The 20,553-nt window shown below is 42.9% G+C and overlaps 1 protein-coding gene across 4 annotated transcripts in view; it reads left to right on the forward strand.

The window, feature by feature from the left end:
• TPK1 (thiamin pyrophosphokinase 1) overlaps positions 1-20,553 on the forward strand; it is a 388,541-nt gene that overhangs the window by 359,239 nt on the left and 8,749 nt on the right. Inside the window, exon 9 of one of the 4 annotated variants that reach the window (XM_089532523.1) lies at positions 18,519-18,601. The exons of the other annotated variants lie outside the window; for them this stretch is intronic. Within the exon in view, the coding sequence (XP_089388649.1) occupies positions 18,519-18,601 (83 nt within the window). The remainder of the gene's footprint in view (positions 1-18,518; positions 18,602-20,553) is intronic. 4 annotated transcript variants of the gene reach the window in all.

Here is a 20,553-nt window from a genome sequence, read left to right on the forward strand (position 1 = left end):
AAAGCAAACCTGTCATACAGCGAAATGCCCTTCTTCTGGCAGAGCCATTAAAAACAAAAAGTCAAATACAAGGCTGAGAACTGAGAAGGATATCATCTACAGAATGCTACAGTATTGTGTCCAGCCCAGTGAGACATTTCTGGAAGATACTGTCAAGCCTGGTGATCTCACAGCAGTAATTCCTAATATATGTGACATGAATAAGAAACTGTGGGTTTGGATCACACAGTAAGTTTTAGGCCATCCCAGATCATAATGCATTCACTGGGGGGGGGGGGGGGGGATCTATACTTTAACCACTAACCTGCAGTTTCACCATGAAGTGTGCACTCTCCAGCTGTTCCAATTGGGCAAGAACTGTCTGGGTTAATTTTCTGTCCTTCTTTTTCAGCTCCTTTAAAAATGTCCCAGCTTCTCTTTCCTGTCATATTCATTTTCCTACATTGTCCTCAGTTTACTTCCATTAGTGCAAACTGAGTTAAAAGCACAAAAGTAGTTGGGACTCAGTTAACTCAGCAGAGGCAACAAGCAAGAACAGGCAGAAGTGCAAACTACAGCCTCTCCTAGCTTGTGTGTCCTTCTTCATTAATATATTTTGTCATCTTGGGCACACTTGATTATGTGTCCCAGTTTTCTTCTGTGAAATGTTAGTGTGTGTGGAAGTGAAAGCGCCTATGATTTAGTCCTTTTGGACAGTGGACATGCATATACTCATATGTGCATACTTGAAAACTGTGGAAACCAAACATCATCCAGAGAATGATGAAGATAGCCTCAACTTTACATTAGCATTATTAAAGTGTTACAGTCATTGCTTATAGTTATACTGACCAACAGTTTAGGGTAGGGATTGGGAATGTGTGGCCCTCCAGATGTTATTGCATTGTAACTCATATCAGCTCTCCCTTTCCAGATGAACGCTGGAATATTTCAGCTCCAGCTGAGCAACATGTTCATGACTTATCATTTTTCATCCTAGGCAGTCTAGGATAATTCATTGGTAGGAAAGGAGAGCAAAGTATATAATCCCACTGGGCAAGAGAAAATCTTGGGCATGTCTTTGGATCCTACCTAAAACATAAAAAAAATATGTACCATTAAATATCTTGGTATTAGAAATGAAAGATTTTCTCCATTGTAGAGTTCATCTTTTTTATTGGATTGCAAGGTTTATTCTGAAAACTTGGAAACACTGACTGATGGGTTACTGTATTTAAAAAAGCATCTGAGGAAGCAGACTGAAGTCTAAGAAAGCTCATGCTACCATCTTCTTTCTTTCAGTTAGTCTCAAAGATGCTGCAAGATCTTTCTACATACTGAATATGCTTAATTGTGAAAGAACATTAGAATAACATGTTTTAATATAACAATTTAACTCTATTCCATCTAGGTAAGGGCTTTCTGTATATTTTGTTATATCTACCAATGTGTGTAAGACAATACAAATCTAACAATCCAATTTGACAATATAAAATATGTGTATGTAATGTTAGATCTAACAATGTAAAATAAAAATCTGGAAATAAAATGCAGCTCACAATGTAGTCATATAACAATATAAAATTAGTGAATATAATATAGGTAAAGGTAAAAAGGTAGTCCCTTGACATGAATGCCTAGTCGTAACCAACTAAAAGGGGCGGTGCTCATCTCCATTACTACTGAAGAGCCAGTGTTGTCCAAAGACAACTGCAGTGGTCATGTGGCTAGCATGACTCCATCGAATGCTGTTACCTTCCCACCAAAGTGGTACTCTATCTGTCTACTTGCATTTGCATGCTTTCAAACGGCTAGGTTGGCAGAAGCTGGGACTAGTGACAGGAGCTCATCCCATCATGCAGCACTCGGGCCTTGAACTGTCAGCCTTCCGATCATCAGAATTGGCATCTTAATAAGACACTGCATCCCTTGAATATAATATACGAAGTAACAATCTAAAATATATTTTGAATAATTCTGTAAACTGTTTATATCTCATAATCACCTTTGTCTTGAGCACATCTGGTTTCCCTTATGCATGCAAAAGTGTTTTTTATGGGAGCTGCAGGGGTTGGTATTCCCTTCCTCCTCTCCCCCAACCACCACAGTGCCCAAAGCCTACACACACACACACACACACACACACACACACATGAAAAAGTCCCTGGAACCACTCTGCATAGCCACCCCCTGCTTTGTGGGAAGCAGGCATGTCCAAAGAGGTATCTGGCTACTTCCCCACTGCCAGATGTAAAATTATCACAGCAGTGCTGAAAGTTGCTGGGATCCTCAAGGGGCCTCAATGCTGCTGCAATCATTTTGTGGCTAGCCATGGGGGCATAGCCAGATGCCTTTCCAAGTCTGCCTGCTCCCCACAGTGCAGGGAATGGCCATGCAGGGTGGTTTCAGTGGCTTTTCAGTCTGCTGGAGGGAGAGAATATAGTTCAGCGCAGATCCCCATGCAGATATTTACACTGCATTGGAGGGATGTTGGGTTGAGGACAATGTTTTTAATAATATAACTTAACAATATAAAATGAGGGTATAATATAAAATTTAACACTGTAAAATAAGTATATGTAATAATGTTTATAATCATCATTAGGCACAAGGAAATACTGTAAGAAAAAATATTTGGAAGTATTGAGAGTCTCCAGCTCTTTCAGTTTCAGTTTTACTGCATATTACCAGATACCTGCTTCCAAACTGTTTCTTCAAATACCCTGAATTTTCCTCTCTTCCCCCTCCCTTGTGTCCTTCCTCCTCCCCTTCCGATTGATCACATGTCACTCATGCACATTTCAGAAATTCATTTTCACCAATGTCCACTGAGTCTTCTTTATTATTATGCAGGAGTTATAGAAAGTGCTAAAGTACTTCAGCAATACTGCACTAGTTAAATGTTAGGATCATTTTGTTTTTGTACAAACATTCCTCTTTCCCTTGCTTGATCTCTCTTGAATCTGTGTTGTGGGAACAACATCAGTATTTATTAAGGGCACTCACTTGAATGGGGCTTGAGCATGCGCGGTATTTGGCTTACGCAAGGGGGGGCAGAATGGATCCCCGCGTAAGCCAAGGGTGCACTGTATATCTTCTGAGATGAGTGGAAATGAACATAGTAATCAATCCCATTGATTTCATAGTGGTTCATTTGCGACAAAACACATTGAACTAGTACAGTGAGAACTAGGTGAGTATTGCAGTGCAAATGCAGATGTTTGTCTAGAGGCTTTTTAAGAAAGGAAGGCACCCGTCTGTCTGTTTTGGACATCAGTTTTTAATGATTTTCTATTCACCAGTTCTCTGCCCTATACTGTCTTGCCAATCATCTGCTCATCCCTTGCTTGTGAAGTTCCACTTTGAGGAAAGGGTAGATTGGAAACACACATTTCATTCCATCCCTCCAGAAGAAGCTTGTTTGAAAAGAGCAGGTACTGCTGGAATTTGTTTGTTGGGCCTCCATCCTTTTTTAATTCAGCAAAAGTAACACAACACATTTTGAAGGAATAGTGGTTTCCAGTCTTAACAGTGAATTCAGGAGAGGCACCTTGAATTGCCTTTACTGTGTTCCTTTTGAGAAGTTTGTGTTGTGAAGAGAAATAAAGAAAGGCAAAGTACTTTGGTACAATGCTAATGAGGCTGATATAATGATCTTAGATAAATATTGTCACTTCACTGCAGTGATAAGGAAACACTGTTCCCATGGAGGATAAAGATAAATTGAATTTCTTCCCTAGCAGAAGTGTAATGGCCCTGCCCAAGTCAAGTGAGATTTAAAAAACAGATCTGTCTGGAGGAGAGTGAACTCCATTGCCATTAGCTGTCTAGCACTGATCAATCCACCATACACTCAGAGTAGTATTTTTCCACTTCAGGCTGAACAGTCTATAAAATACAGAATAAATACTTGGTTGGTGGGTAGACTTTTTTATTTTATTTTGCATTTCAGTGAGAATGTAATACCATGTTTCCATAAATGCCATTATCTTCTCAAAAGTAATAGCATAGTTTATTCTTCAAAGCTCTGCAATAAAGCTGTTTGTTAAGAGATTTAATTTGATCAGAAGCTGCTGTGCATAATCTAAGCTTTATGAGCCAAGTTATAGATCAGCAGAGAACAGTCATAACTTCCCTTTCCCATCCACAGTCCAGAAGATGGAACCAATCAGTCATGCATACTGTAAGCCTGGCCCTGGACCAAAATGTTGTGCAACATCTTTCTGGTCAGTTTATGATGACATGGAAGATAGACAGGTAGAACACATTTGCACCGCATCAATCCAGATTAGATGTTATCACGTCCTTTTGATCTCTGTATTTGCTTATGGCTATGGTTAGGAGCACAGGGGGAAAAGAGTTTGCCCCTTTGCAGCAGTATGCAATGACAGATGAAGGTTGGATGTGATTTCTGCCAATGTGCTGCTGCTTGAAGCAAAGGAAAAGATGTCACACACAAACACACCATTCCATGTAAAGAAGTCATCCTCATCGGCAGCTGAATCTTGTTTCAACAGTGAACATGAACAATGAGTGAACATGCCTCTGTGAGCAAAAGGCTAGTTTATGGGACTCAACACTGGCCTCTTGGTGCATATAGCTCTATCCTCTGTAGAGTTGCCAGATTGAAAGCTGAAGATGGCTTCTATACCTTTAATAGTTGTATGGAAGAGGGATTGTATGTGTATGTATATATTGGATTTATATCTTGCCTTTCTCCCAAAATAGGATTCAGGGTGGCTATTTCAGCAGGTGTTTTTTGCCATGCAACACCTGCTGAAATGGCCTCATCTAGATAGCCATTAAAAGTGCAGTGGATCCTTTGTATACCTGGGGGATCTGTTCTGGACTCCCTGCCCCCCTCCCCCAGTGTATGGGGAAAAACATGGGACCTCAAGTCTTGTTGTTTGTTATAGCTGTACGCACACCCTTTTAATGCCCAGGGCTTGTCATCCGCGTGAGCTTGAGTCCATGGATGGCAAGCCCATATATGTGGCAGGTGCACTGTACAGGAGCTGTCTCTAGTTTTCATTCTAGAAACCCTGGTTCTCCAATAGATGGAATGGCCAGGGACTCAGGAGGACCAGCTGGTGGGAAAGAGTGTTTTTACTGCTGCCCCTCAGTTTCTGTTGTAGGAAATAGTTGCCTTATTATGCATAATAGTAGGGCCATCTTGAACAGTACCCTGTGGAGACAGACTATTCCCTAAAACACTTACAAAAATCCTCTGCAATGTGCAGGCATTCTGTCACAGACACAAATAATTCACAATTGTGGAGATATGACATTGTACAACAAGTAATTTTATACTATTATTGATGCAGCCAAGAATCACCCTGTCTTTGTTAGCTGCCACATCGCACCGTTGACTCATGTTCAACTTGTGGTCTACTTGGACTCCTAGCTCCCTTTCACACGTAGTTTCATTCAGCCAGGTGTCCCCTGTCGCGGCAAGGAGACGCAGAGACAGGAATGGGGGTGCACAAGCTTCCTCACAAGCTTGCCTCCCCAGCCAGGCTTCTGGCTGGGCCTTTTATTGTCATCTTGCTTACTTCCCCCCATTGTCTTCCTTACAATCATTGATGATAGCCTTGCTCCTAGGTCACCGGACTGGCATGACAGGTGCGTGATCAGTGCATGCAAGGTGCGTGCTTCAGAGGCAAGGAAGCAGGATATGGAGACCAGCTAAGCCAGCCGAATCAACATGGGCTTATCTATCGGATTATGGATAAAGCATTGTCATCTTGAGAGACGGTCGAAGTCCTATGGTTTGCCAATAGAACTGCCACGTCTCAATCTTGATGAGCATTGCTATCCTGAGAGAGGGTCACGACCCCACGGTTTTACCCATGGGGTTGCCACAGTCCCCCATGATCCTATATCTGTGCATTTCATTTTTCCGCCCTAAGAACCTTACAATTCTCCATGTTGAATTTCATTCTGTTAGCTTAGGCCCAGCTTTCTAGTCTATTCAGGTCATTAAGCTCTGTTGAACACTACAGATAACCATGCCCAGGGTTACTCTGCTGGAGAGTGATAGAGCAGCATTGGAGAGTGAACCTATGGTCTTCCAGGTCCTATCATTCCCAGCTAGCCCATTCCATGTTAACAGAGAATGGGAAGCGTAGTAGATGTTCATCCAGATTTGTAAGGACACAAGTTTCCATCCTTGTGCAGGGAACCTTCAGAGCTTCTCTTTCTTCATGAACACACTCTTTCCTACTCTATCTTTATGGCTAGAGGATGGCAGGAACATTAGTACCTTTTGTCCTTTCTTTTTTTTTTAGGCAAAGGATCTTATTTCTCTCAAATATAACAGCAGGAAGGTAAGAAAATTACAATGCCCATCAATATATTTAATACCAAAAAAAGTAATGCAGGAGATAAAATTATCACTGCAACAGGGATTGTGAGATTTATACTACTAATACTGATCATGTAGAACAACGGTTGTGTAATTTAGCAGGGGCAGGTTACAAAATTCAAGCCAGCCCATGTGGTTTTCGATAGCAGCTAAAAGCTCCATGACATAGATATGGTTACAATGAATGACCAGCACATTGGCAGTGCAAAGCCTACAAGAAAAAGCAGACACCAGACTCCATCCAATTCTTAGTCCCAACTAGAGCTGACCCATTCAATCTATATTTGCTAAACAGCCAAGTCCTGACCCATTGAATTTACTTCCAGATTCCCAGGAGTTGTGCATAGGCTTGCAGCTTAAAAATCATGGCTGCATCCATTCATTTCAGTGCAGCTTGAGACTCTACTAATCTAAGAGTGGAGTCTTAAGAACAGACTGGGAAAGGGACTTCAGAACCAAGGAAGACAGATGACAAGGCAACCAAGGAAGACATGACAAAAATGTATACATTTCAACAACAGGACTTTATTGATCTGTTATAAACTAGGACCTGCTCTAACTTCTGAGTCTCCCTGGGCTGGACCCTTCTAAGGAGGAGCCCGCCAGAGACCCCCCTTTGAGCTCCTCTTGAGTTGCAAACCAAGGTGCAGCATCTCAAGGGGAAAGCAGTGCAGAGAAGGCAAAAAACCTGTTTCTCCTCTGGGCCAATTTGGGATCAACAGGGGAAAATTCCTTCTCGGCTCCAATTCAGGCAACCAGCTCAGCCTGCACTGCCAACTCAAAGGGCGGGTGAGACGTAGTCCCTCAACAAGGCCTGACCAGGATCCAAAGGGACCCCCTTGTCAGGTCTACCTGCCTCAGGTGTATCAGACCATCTGTTTCTGGGTTGTACCACTTGTTTTATAATCAGAGTTGTAGTCTAGAATTGCTAAGAGCAATATTTTTTCTCTCCTGTGGAGTCAATCCTGTATTCTAAAGAGGTACAGCCCAAACACAGATGGCACTGAGTACCTCCTAGCACCGGGCCTATTATGCCAACCAGGATGGTTGGTATCACTGTTGTCTTCTCCACCGGTCTTTACGACGAACCTGTAAGGGAAAAAAGAAAGAAAGAGATGCATTATGCACAGAGCTCACAGGACAAAAGAGGGGACAAGGTAGAACAGTCAGAAGCCACCGCAAGACATCTCACATAGACACACATACGCAAACGTACAAGAGAATGGCACAACCAAACAAGACACATGTAGGCAGAAGGGCAGGAATGACAATGCCACACAGAGGATGCCACACACGGCGACAAAAGGATGCCCACTTACCAAATGTTGTGTCCAGATTTCTCCACCTTCCTTCTTCCCAATGTTTGGTGTCTCGTCCGGTCTTTGCGTTGCCTCCTATATAGGGTTGCCATAATTGCCCACTAAATCCAGGACAAAATGTAGGACAACATCTACATATTGGGCTTAGTTGTGTCCTGCAGTTGTCCTACAGTTTGGTCTAGATGTTTTCCTCCATTTTGTCCCAGGTTTTAGTGGACAATTATGGCAACCCTACTCCTATAACATGATAGGAGGGTTGGAATCGGTATTGCTCAGCCCATTTCTCTAGTCGCCTCTCAAGAGCCTTGCCCTTTGAGAAGCCAAAGGCAGCTGAGCTGTGGCTGGGAAGTCAAAGGCTGAGCTTGGCTCTTGCTCTGCAGGCTTTTAAACACATGAGGTTGCATTATGACACAGGGAGAGGAGGCCATTGTGAGTTGTTGAGGCAGTTGCAAGTGGGAAGCTGACCGCTTTCAACAATCTAGAATCTTCTGTGCAACTGATGGCATTCTCTTGGCAAATAGGGTCAGAAAGGCATGTTGAGAGAAGACCTGAAAGGGATTGAAGGGTGTGGGAAGAAGACTAACAACTGTATTCCAAGGCAGAGAGATCTTGTAGGAGCTTGGAGCCTAACTGAAATAAAGAAGTTGGTTGCATGAGCTTTCGTAGGCTTCAGTCTACTTCCTCAGATGCATTTAGTAGAAAGTGCATTTACAAAAACTCATGCAGCCAACATTTTTTTTATTCCAGTTAGTCTCAAAGGTGCTATAATAATACCTATTAATAATAAACTTCATTTATATCCCGCCTCTCTGTCCACGGCAATCGACTATAAGATCTCTCTATATACGGATTCCACAGACTAACACGACCATGTCTTTGAACTGTATTCCAAGCATACAGTACTTGCTCAGAAGTAAGCGCCACCAATTTCAGTGGGCCTTGCATACGTTTTTGACTATTCTAGAGCAGATCATTAAACAGACGGTTTGTAGTCTCTTAGAAAACAAAGCTGTCATCACTAAGAGTCAAAACAGGTTTCTCAAAAACCTGCCTTGAATTTCACTGTGGGAGAAAGGCGGGATATAAATCCTAAAAATAAAGCAATAAAAAACCAAAAACAAATAATGCCAGACTAATGTTTTTGGACAGAGTTACAGGAGTCCATGTTTCATTCCCGGATAATGGCTGCACAAAAGGCTAGTGACCAGAAGCCAAAAGGCAACACTTTTGCTGGTCTGAAGAAGGCATTAGAGATCCCAAATGACCATAACGATCTGTATGAGCCCAGGGTCAGAGGTCACCAAGAGAAGTCCATGTCTCAGCCCGGCCAACATTGCAAGCATGGTTGGGGGGGGGGGATGCAAGAGTGGGTCTTCTCAGTTGCTTCCCCTGGACTCCGGAGCTGAAACCTTGGCATTCAGACAGGCCTTTTAAACAGAAATTTTTAAAACAACGGGAATGGGGATGTTGAGTTTACTGAGTTGAAAGTGCACACATAGACACTGCAGCTGAAAATGTAACATGCTGAAACCAACCCAACTGTTTTTGCTTTCAAGACAAAAGAACGCCTCTTGCCAGCCCTGAGAGTAAAAATACAACCATGAAAAACCAGCTGAATCATGTTGTTTTTCCTTCTTTACTATTATTATACTTATTCGTTAATAACCTTTCTTCACTCCAGTGAAATCCCTCAAGACCCTTCACCATTTTAGTCACCCTCCTTTGGACACATGGCTCCAGTTTCTCAATGTCCTTTTTGAATTGTGGTGCCCAGAACACAGTATTCCAGGTGGGGCCTGACCAAAGCAGAATAGAGTGGCACTATTACCTCCCTTGATCTAGACACTATACTTCTATTGATGCAGCCTAAAATCACATTAGACTTGTTAGCTGCTGCATCTCACTGTTGACTCATATTCAACTTGTGGTCTACATGGACTCCAAGATCCCTTTCAAACATAGTTTCAATCAGCCAGGTGTCCCCCATGATCCTATATCTGTGCATTTTGATTTTCCACCCTAAGTGCAGTACCTTACATTTCTCCGTGTTGAATTTCATTCTGTTAGCTTTGGCCCAGCTTTCTGGTCTATTCAGGTCATTAAGCTCTGTTGAACACTACAGATAACCATGCCCAGGGTTACTCTGCTGGAGAGTGATAGAGCAGCATTGGAGAGTGAATCTATGGTCTTCCAGGTCCTATCATTCCCAGCTAGCCTATTCGATGTTAACAGAGAATGGGAAGCGTAGTAGATGTTTATCCAGATTTGTAAGGACACAAGTTTCCATCCTTGTGCAGGGAACCTTCAGAGCTTCTCTTTGGTCATGAACACACTCTTTCCTACTCTATGTTTATAGCTAAAGGATGGCAGGAACATTAGTACCTTTTGTCCTTTCTTCTTTTTAAGGCAAAGGATCTTATTTCTCTCAAATATAACAGCAGGAAGGTAAGAAAATTACAATGCCTATCAATATATTTAATACCAAAAAATGTAATGCAGGAGATAAAATTATCACTGCAAAAAGGATTGTGACATTTATAATACTAATACTGATCATGTATAAAAACGGTTGTGTAATTTAGTAGGGGCAGGTTACAAAATTCAAGCCAGCCCATGTGGTTTTCGATAGCAGCTAAAAGCTCCATGACATAGATATGGTTACAATGAATGACCAGCACATTGGCAGTGCAAAGCCTACAAGAAAAAGCAGACACCAGACTCCACCCAATTCTTAGTCCCAACTAGAACTGACCCATTCAATCCATATTTGCTTAACAGCCAAGTCCTGACCCATTGAATTTACTTCCAGATTCCCAGGAGTTGTGCATAGGCTTGCAGCTTAAAAATCATGGCTGCATCCATTCATTTCAGTGCAGCTTGAGACTCTACTAATCTAAGAGTGGAGTCTTAAGAACAGACTGGGAAAGGGACTTCAGAACCAAGGAAGACAGATGACAAGGCAACCAAGGAAGACACGACAAAAATATATACATTTCAACAACAGGACTTTATTGATCTGTTATAAACTAGGACCTGCTCTAACTTCTGAGTCTCCCTGGGCTGGACCCTACTAAGGAAGAGCCCCCCAGAGACCCCCCTTTGAGCTCCTCTTGAGTTGCAAACCAAGGTGCAGCATCTCAAGGGGAAAGCAGTGCAGAGAAGGCAAAAAACCTGTTTCTCCTCTGGGCCAATTTGGGATCAACAGGGGAAAATTCCTTCTCGGCTCCAATTCAGGCAACCAGCTCAGCCTGCACTGCCAACTCAAAGGGCGGGTGAGACGTAGTCCCTCAACAAGGCCTGACCAGGATCCAAAGGGACCCCCTTGTCAGGTCTACCTGCCTCAGGTGTATCAGACCATCTGTTTCTGGGTTGTACCACTTGTTTTATAATCAGAGTTGTAGTCTAGAATTGCTAAGAGCAATATTTTTTCTCTCCTGTGGAGTCAGTCCTGTATTCTAAAGAGGTACAGCCCAAACACAGATGGCACTGAGTACCTCCTAGCACTGGGCCTATTATGCCAACCAGGATGGTTGGCATCACTGTTGTCTTCTCCACCGGTCTTTACGACGAACCTGTAAGGGAAAAAAGAAAGAAAGAGATGCATTATGCACAGAGCTCACAGGACAAAAGAGGGGACAAGGTAGAACAGTCAGAAGCCACCGCAAGACATCTCACATAGACACACATACGCAAACGTACAAGAGAATGGCACAACCAAACAAGACACATGTAGGCAGAAGGGCAGGAATGACAATGCCACACAGAGGATGCCAGACACGGCGACAAAAGGATGCCCACTTACCAAATGTTGTGTCCAGATTTCTCCACCTTCCTTCTTCCCAATGTTTGGTGTCTCGTCCGGTCTTTGCGTTGCCTCCTATATAGGGTTGCCATAATTGCCCACTAAATCCAGGACAAAATGTAGGACAACATCTACATATTGGGCTTAGTTGTGTCCTGCAGTTGTCCTACAGTTTGGTCTAGATGTTTTCCTCCATTTTGTCCCAGGTTTTAGTGGACAATTATGGCAACCCTACTCCTATAACATTATAGGAGGGTAAGAATAGGCATTGCTCAGCGCATTTTTCTAGTCGCCTCTCAAGAGCCTTGCCCTTTGAGAAGCCAAAGGCAGCTGAGCTGTGGCTGGGAAGTCAAAGGCTGAGCTTGGCTCTTGCTCTGCAGGCTTTTAAACACATGAGGTTGCATTATGACACAGGGAGAGGAGGCCATTGTGAGTTGTTGAGGCAGTTGCAAGTGGGAAGCTGACGGCTTTCAACAATCTAGAATCTTCTGTGCAACTGATGGCATTCTCTTGGCAAATAGGGTCAGAAAGGCATGTTGAGAGAAGACCTGAAAGGGATTGAAGGGTGTGGGAAGAAGACTAACAACTGTATTCCAAGGCAGAGAGATCTTGTAGGAGCTTGGAGCCTAACTGAAATAAAGAAGTTGGTTGCATGAGCTTTCGTAGGCTTCAGTCTACTTCCTCAGATGCATTTAGTAGAAAGTGCATTTACAAAAACTCATGCAGCCAACATTTTTTTTATTCCAGTTAGTCTCAAAGGTGCTATAATAATACCTATTAATAATAAACTTCATTTATATCCCGCCTCTCTGTCCACGGCAATCGACTATAAGATCTCTCTATATATGGATTCCACAGACTAACACGACTATGTCTTTGAACTGTATTCCAAGCATACAGTACTTGCTCAGAAGTAAGCGCCACCAATTTCAGTGGGCCTTGCATACGTTTTTGACTATTCTAGAGCAGATCATTAAACAGACGGTTTGTAGTCTCTTAGAAAACAAAGCTGTCATCACTAAGAGTCAATACAGGTTTCTCAAAAACCTGCCTTGAATTTCACTGTGGGAGAAAGGCGGGATATAAATCCTAAAAATAAAGCAATAAAAAACCAAAAACAAATAATGCCAGACTAATGTTTTTGGACAGAGTTACAGGAGTCCATGTTTCATTCCCGGATAATGGCTGCACAAAAGGCTAGTGACCAGAAGCCAAAAGGCAACACTTTTGCTGGTCTGAAGAAGGCATTAGAGATCCCAAATGACCATAACGATCTGTATGAGCCCAGGGTCAGAGGTCACCAAGAGAAGTCCATGTCTCAGCCCGGCCAACATTGCAAGCATGGTTGGGGGGGGGATGCAAGAGTGGGTCTTCTCAGTTGCTTCCCCTGGACTCCGGAGCTGAAACCTTGGCATTCAGACAGGCCTTTTAAACAGAAATTTTTAAAACAACGGGAATGGGGATGTTGAGTTTACTGAGTTGAAAGTGCACACATAGACACTGCAGCTGAAAATGTAACATGCTGAAACCAACCCAACTGTTTTTGCTTTCAAGACAAAAGAACGCCTCTTGCCAGCCCTGAGAGTAAAAATACAACCATGAAAAACCAGCTGAATCATGTTGTTTTTCCTTCTTTACTATTATTATACTTATTCGTTAATAACCTTTCTTCACTCCAGTGAAATCCCTCAAGACCCTTCACCATTTTAGTCACCCTCCTTTGGACACATGGCTCCAGTTTCTCAATGTCCTTTTTGAATTGTGGTGCCCAGAACACAGTATTCCAGGTGGGGCCTGACCAAAGCAGAATAGAGTGGCACTATTACCTCCCTTGATCTAGACACTATACTTCTATTGATGCAGCCTAAAATCACATTAGACTTGTTAGCTGCTGCATCTCACTGTTGACTCATATTCAACTTGTGGTCTACATGGACTCCAAGATCCCTTTCAAACATAGTTTCAATCAGCCAGGTGTCCCCCATGATCCTATATCTGTGCATTTTGGTTTTCCACCCTAAGTGCAGTACCTTACATTTCTCCGTGTTGAATTTCATTCTGTTAGCTTTGGCCCAGCTTTCTGGTCTATTCAGGTCATTAAGCTCTGTTGAACACTACAGATAACCATGCCCAGGGTTACTCTGCTGGAGAGTGATAGAGCAGCATTGGAGAGTGAATCTATGGTCTTCCAGGTCCTATCATTCCCAGCTAGCCTATTCGATGTTAACAGAGAATGGGAAGCGTAGTAGATGTTTATCCAGATTTGTAAGGACACAAGTTTCCATCCTTGTGCAGGGAACCTTCAGAGCTTCTCTTTGGTCATGAACACACTCTTTCCTACTCTATGTTTATAGCTAAAGGATGGCAGGAACATTAGTACCTTTTGTCCTTTCTTCTTTTTAAGGCAAAGGATCTTATTTCTCTCAAATATAACAGCAGGAAGGTAAGAAAATTACAATGCCTATCAATATATTTAATACCAAAAAATGTAATGCAGGAGATAAAATTATCACTGCAAAAAGGATTGTGACATTTATAATACTAATACTGATCATGTATAAAAACGGTTGTGTAATTTAGTAGGGGCAGGTTACAAAATTCAAGCCAGCCCATGTGGTTTTCGATAGCAGCTAAAAGCTCCATGACATAGATATGGTTACAATGAATGACCAGCACATTGGCAGTGCAAAGCCTACAAGAAAAAGCAGACACCAGACTCCACCCAATTCTTAGTCCCAACTAGAACTGACCCATTCAATCCATATTTGCTTAACAGCCAAGTCCTGACCCATTGAATTTACTTCCAGATTCCCAGGAGTTGTGCATAGGCTTGCAGCTTAAAAATCATGGCTGCATCCATTCATTTCAGTGCAGCTTGAGACTCTACTAATCTAAGAGTGGAGTCTTAAGAACAGACTGGGAAAGGGACTTCAGAACCAAGGAAGACAGATGACAAGGCAACCAAGGAAGACACGACAAAAATATATACATTTCAACAACAGGACTTTATTGATCTGTTATAAACTAGGACCTGCTCTAACTTCTGAGTCTCCCTGGGCTGGACCCTACTAAGGAAGAGCCCCCCAGAGACCCCCCTTTGAGCTCCTCTTGAGTTGCAAACCAAGGTGCAGCATCTCAAGGGGAAAGCAGTGCAGAGAAGGCAAAAAACCTGTTTCTCCTCTGGGCCAATTTGGGATCAACAGGGGAAAATTCCTTCTCGGCTCCAATTCAGGCAACCAGCTCAGCCTGCACTGCCAACTCAAAGGGCGGGTGAGACGTAGTCCCTCAACAAGGCCTGACCAGGATCCAAAGGGACCCCCTTGTCAGGTCTACCTGCCTCAGGTGTTTCAGACCATCTGTTTCTGGGTTGTACCACTTGTTTTATGATCAGAGTTGTAATCTAAAATTGCTTAGAGCATTTTCTCTCTCTCCTGTGGAATGAATCCTGTATTCTAAAGGGTTACAGCCCAAACACAGATAGCACTGAGTACCTCCTAGCACTGGGCCTATTATGCCAACCAGGATGGTTGGCATCACTGTTGTCTTCTCCACCGGTCTTTACGACGAACCTGTAAGGGAAAAAAAGAAAGAGATGCATTATGCACAGAGCTCACAGGACAAAAGAGGGGACAAGGTAGAACAGTCAGAAGCCACCGCAAGACATCTCACATAGACACACATACGCAAACGTACAAGAGAATGGCACAATCAAACAAGACACATGTAGGCAGAAGGGCAGGAATGACGATGCCATACAGAGGATGCCACACACGGCGACAAAAGGATGCCCACTTACCAAATGTTGTGTCCAGATTTCTCCCCCTTCCTCCTTCCCAATGTTTGGTGTCTCATCTGGTCTTTGCGTTGCCTCCTATAACATTATAGGAGGGTAAGAATAGGCATTGCTCAGCGCATTTTTCTAGTCGCCTCTCAAGAGCCTTGCCCTTTGAGAAGCCAAAGGCAGCTGAGCCGTGGCTGGGAAGTCAAAGGCTGAGCTTGGCTCTTGCTCTGCAGGCTTTTAAACACATGAGGCTGCATTATGACACGGGGAGAGGAGGCCATTGTGAGTTGTTGAGGCAGTTGCAAGTGGGAAGCTGACGACTTTCAACAATCTAGAATCTTCTGTGCAACTGATGGCCTTCTGTCAGCAAAAGGGGTCAGAAAGGCATGTTGAGAGAAGACCTGAAAGGGATTGAAGGGTGTGGGAAGAAGACTAACAACTGTATTCCAATGCAGAGAGATCTTGTAGGAGCTTGGAGCCTAACTAAAATAAAGAAGTTGGCAGCATTTTGTAGGCTTCAGTTTACTTCCTCAGATGCATTTAGTGGAAAGTGCATTTATATTGACCCCACTGGTCACTTCTCTCCAGGATGAAAAGGTGCTATTGTTGAGCACCCTTTGGGTTCGGCCGGTCAACCAGTTACAAATCCATGTAACAGTTACTTTGTCTATCCCACATTTTCCAAGCTTGTTTGCAAGATTTGATTCCTGTATTTGCAAAACACAAGGCATTTTCATGACACACAAGACAAACCAGCTCTCAATTGGCACATATTAATGGATGATTTTTGGGTAGGGATGCCATAACCCGGTGGCCGCCGGGAAAAACCCGCTTTCGGGGGCCCCTCCCGGTCACGGAACGGTTTGGCCCTCAGCCATGCCTTGGTCCCGGTTTGGGGCCCGCTCCTGCGGCCATTGCCGCTGCTGCTAATGCGGCCGGCCACGGCGCCAACCCACCTCCTCCTGCTCTTCCTGGAGTGGTGGGGGACTATGGGCAGCGCCAACCCACCTCCTCCTCCAGCTCCGCCTTCCTCCTCCTTCTCAGCAGCAGTCCCGCCGCCGCCACCGCGCCTCCTGCGCCAAGGCCAGGGCTTTCCTGCCCACGCGCGCAGGGGGCTCTCAAGCAGGAGCTCGTCCCCTGCTTTGGCCAGCCGGCCAATGGCCGGCTGGCCAAAGGGGACGGGCTCCTCGGCGCGCACCTGCCCCACTTCCCTCCCCCCGCGCGCGCCTGCCTTGCTTCTCACTGCGCGCGCGTGCCTGCCCTGTTTTCCTCTGCGCGCACCAGCACCAGCCTGATAAAAAGGAGGAGGAGGAGGGGGAACAGATGGAGGGGGGAGCAGGAGGAGGAGGAAGGAGCCGGAGGAAGGGTTCCTTGAAGGGCAGAATAGGGGCAGAGGAGGAGCAGGAGGAAAGCTGAGTCAGTGGCCATTAGGTCTGCCTTGGTTTTTTGTTTTGTTTTTTGGTTTTTTAAATTATTTTTTAAAAATATAAAATACTTATTTTATTTTATTTTATTAATTTTTTATTATTTCGTGTTTTTATTTTATTAATTTTTAATTTCTTGTTTTATTTTATTAATTTTTTATTTCTTGTTTTTATTTTATTAATTTTTATTATTGCTATTTTTCTCATTATTTTTATTTTTAAATATATACACCCCTATCTTGATTTTTATTTTTTTGTCTAGGAATAATGCCAAAATGTCCTCCATTTTGATCATGCCTTAGAAACATGCATTTAGATTAACATTTTTTAAAAAATCATCAATTTTTTCGTGTGTCCTCCATTTTTATAAAATCGTGTCCTACATTTGAAGGTGTTGTCCTATATTTGTCCTACATTTGTCACGGTTTGGAGGTCCTGGCTTATGGCAACCCTATTTATGAGGTGTACATAGATCAGATTGGGACGATATATCTTCCTGAGCAAGATAGTGTTGGGCCCTAGTAATGACCTATCTTCATGTATTGCAGGGGTGGGCATGCTCTGGAAGCCAAATAGCTCTTCCTGCCAATTTTCAGTGCCACCGGAGCTCCAGAAGGTCACAGTTGACCCTCACAGTTGTCAGTATGATGACCAAAAATGTTGTCACATCAGTCCCAGTAACATTTTGAGAGCTGTCGGAGTGAATGTTCCTGGTATAGTAGGATGAGACAGCATGGGCCACATGTACAGTTTTCATCCAACACAGAGGCAAAAGAATCCAAGGCAATTTGAAATTATTATTTTTTTTATAATCTAAAGAACTAAAAATAATCAAAATTCAGATAATAATGCAATCCCCCAAACCATGAAAAACTACTTACTACAATGATCTGATTAGCCTTGTCCACAGTGTAGCAACACTCAGTAAAGAGTATGTGCAGTTTAGCACATAGCTAGCCTAACACATTTTGCTGCTTGAGGTGACAGGAAAGATTGTGCCTCTCTTTCTATTTCATGCAGAGAAGCCAGCTGGCTGGGCAGTTCAGAGCAGCTAAATCAGATGTCAGTGCTGCCAGTGGGAGAGTCCAGCATTACACAAGTGGCATGAGGCTACTTTAGGGGCACAAGATGTTTGGCAAGAGGAAAACAGATGTGGAGAATAACTGGGAGACTGCCATTGCTCTCCCTTTTTCAGCATTTGCTTTCTGAATTGATTGCCTTTCCCTGCCTATTGTTAGTAGAGCCAGTTTGGTGTAATTATTTTAGTGTTGGATTACCACTCTGAAGACCAGGATTTGAATCCCTGCTCAGCCATAGAAACACCATGGGTGACTTTGAGCAGGCTCAGAGGAAAGCAAAAGCCTCTGAACAAATATTACCCCAAAAAACCTGCAATAGAGTCACCTTAGGGTTATCATAAATCATAAACAACCTGAAGGCACACAACAATAGCAACCTAACATTGGAGCCTTGCATGACAACACATGGCCTGTGTACTGCTTAATCAAGTTTCCATTGACACCAAAGATGCAGTGAAACACATGCCTCCAAAATACGTTGGCCTGTTACAGACTGCCAAAATAAAGCTGCTTTGGGTCTCTTTGGAGGTATGCTATTTAAATGATGCATGGGTCCTAAGAATCCAGAAGCTGCACCAAAGCTTCACTCCAGTGCTTAGGACTGGAGTGTGGCTTTGACGCGACCTCCGGACTCTTAGGACCTATGCGTCATTTAAATAGCATACCTCCAAAGAGACCCAAAGCAGCTTTATTTTGGCAGTCTGTAACAGGCCTTAGTTAAGATAGAAAGTGAATCCTTTATCAACAGTTTTTCATATCTTTTCTACCAGATATTCAGAAAGGGACCAAAGTAATCTCATCTAGGGATGGATCACAGGACGACTTGTGTGAGCTTTGGACCAACTCAAGGAATGTCTGTGGCAATAGTTTCTTTTCAAACTACTATTGGGAGTGGACACCAATATGTTGTCACACACACATATACACACTTTGCATTGTGACCCTCTAAGAAAATAAGCTACTGACCCTGAATACAGACCAATTCAAGACCACTAAATGTTCACAGATGAACACCATCTAGAACACAAGTAAAGAATAAGAACACATGAAAAACATGTTGGACAGAGTTACTATTACTACCAGTAACTTTGTGACAATTGACATCTCCATCTTTTAATCTGCTTTATCTTTAAGAACTTCAGGAGAATTAGAATCTAGTAGTAATGTTGTTGTTATTGTTGTGTGCCTTCCAGTTGTTTCCAACTTATGGCAACCCTGAAGTGAAGCTATCATGGGATTTTCTTGGCAACATTTGTTCAGAGGAGGTTTGCCATTGTCTTCCCCTGAGCAAGGTAAACCCTGGTTCTCAGTGTTGTAGTCCAACACTCAAAGTACTATGCCATAGCCACAGGAAAATAAGGCAGCAAGACTTCTTCCTTTTTGCAGTACAAGCAACACAACCAGAATTCAGCTGTGATGCCACAATTGAAACGATGTAATTCTTTCCATTATCTTAATCTGGGTGGAGGGATACAAGATAGACAGATAACCTGTTATAATATTATCTACATGAATATTTACATCACATTCTAGTATGACCAAGAATAAAAAGTTATAGCACAAGAAGACAAATGTCTCCAGATGCATTCTTTTAGTTCCTTCCATTAATGGGAATTGTTGCATTCAGTTGAGAGCAGTGTTTCCCAAATGGGTGTTAAACAAAGGTGTTAAACAGATCTCTCTGCAGACACACACTGCATACAGTGCAATGGTGGTACTTAGTGACTTGCAAAGAAAAACACATTACTAACACGTTACTATTTATATGCAGATTTTGCTCCTTACACAGTGACTTTAGGGAATTCCTCTTTAAATAAATTGTAATAGAAGAGCAGATTGTAATTCAATAGTTCATTTTACTTGTGTTTCAGCTTATTGATCTGCATTTTCTATCATTTTATAATGCACAAGTTCTCTCATGGGGAAAGCGGAAATTTTATATTTATTTTCATAAAGCTTTTAATTAAATATTACTTTTTTATATTTTAATACTGAAACTTGCAAAATAGTAATATAATCACAGTTCCAGTTCCTATAATGCAGAGGTGGGCGACAACAAGCAGTCAAGAGCCCCATTTTTCAGATTAGGCAAGAGCCCAAGGGCTGTACGTTTGCTATCTATCTATCCATCCATCCATCCATTTATCTAACTATCTATCATCTGTCTATAGGCTGAGTCTCCCTTATCCAAAATGCTTGGAACCAGGAGTGTTTTGGATTTTGGATTTTTTCAACTTCTGGAATATTTGCCTTGCATTTGAGAAATCTTTGCTGATGATGATAGCTCTGCCACTGCCAGCCTTTGCCTTTCAATGGTGGTTTCTCTTTGGTGGGAGATTGCTTCTAAGGAGCCATTAAAATGTGGTGAAAGCACAGCTCCTTGAGGTCTTGGCAAGCTGGTGAGGGATTTGTAGGGCCACAGAAAGGGGTTGGGAGCTACAGGCAATCCATGGACCATGCTCCCCCCACCCCACCCCCACTATAACTGCAACAGCCAATTTTTCAGTTTAGCAATAGCAATAGCAGCTTCATTTGTATACCACTTTAAACCACACTAAGCAGTTTCTAAGCTAATTGCCCCCAACAAACTGGGTACTCATTTTAGCAATCATGGAAGGATGCAAGGCTGAGATTGAACTCAACCTTGTGGATTGTGAGTGAGTGGCTGCAGTACTGTAACCACTGCACAACCAGGGCTCCTACATATTACAGAAAGTACTGGAGATGACCTAAAGAGATCGTAATGAAATGGTGATGGTGACGACGATGACCACCATCATCCCTGAATCCACAGAAGTGTGAAAG

Source organism: Sceloporus occidentalis, unplaced genomic scaffold, assembly GCF_023333645.1.
Source record: "Sceloporus occidentalis isolate IW3139 unplaced genomic scaffold, rSceOcc1.0.p SCAF_7, whole genome shotgun sequence".
Lineage (NCBI taxonomy): Eukaryota > Metazoa > Chordata > Lepidosauria > Squamata > Phrynosomatidae > Sceloporus > Sceloporus occidentalis.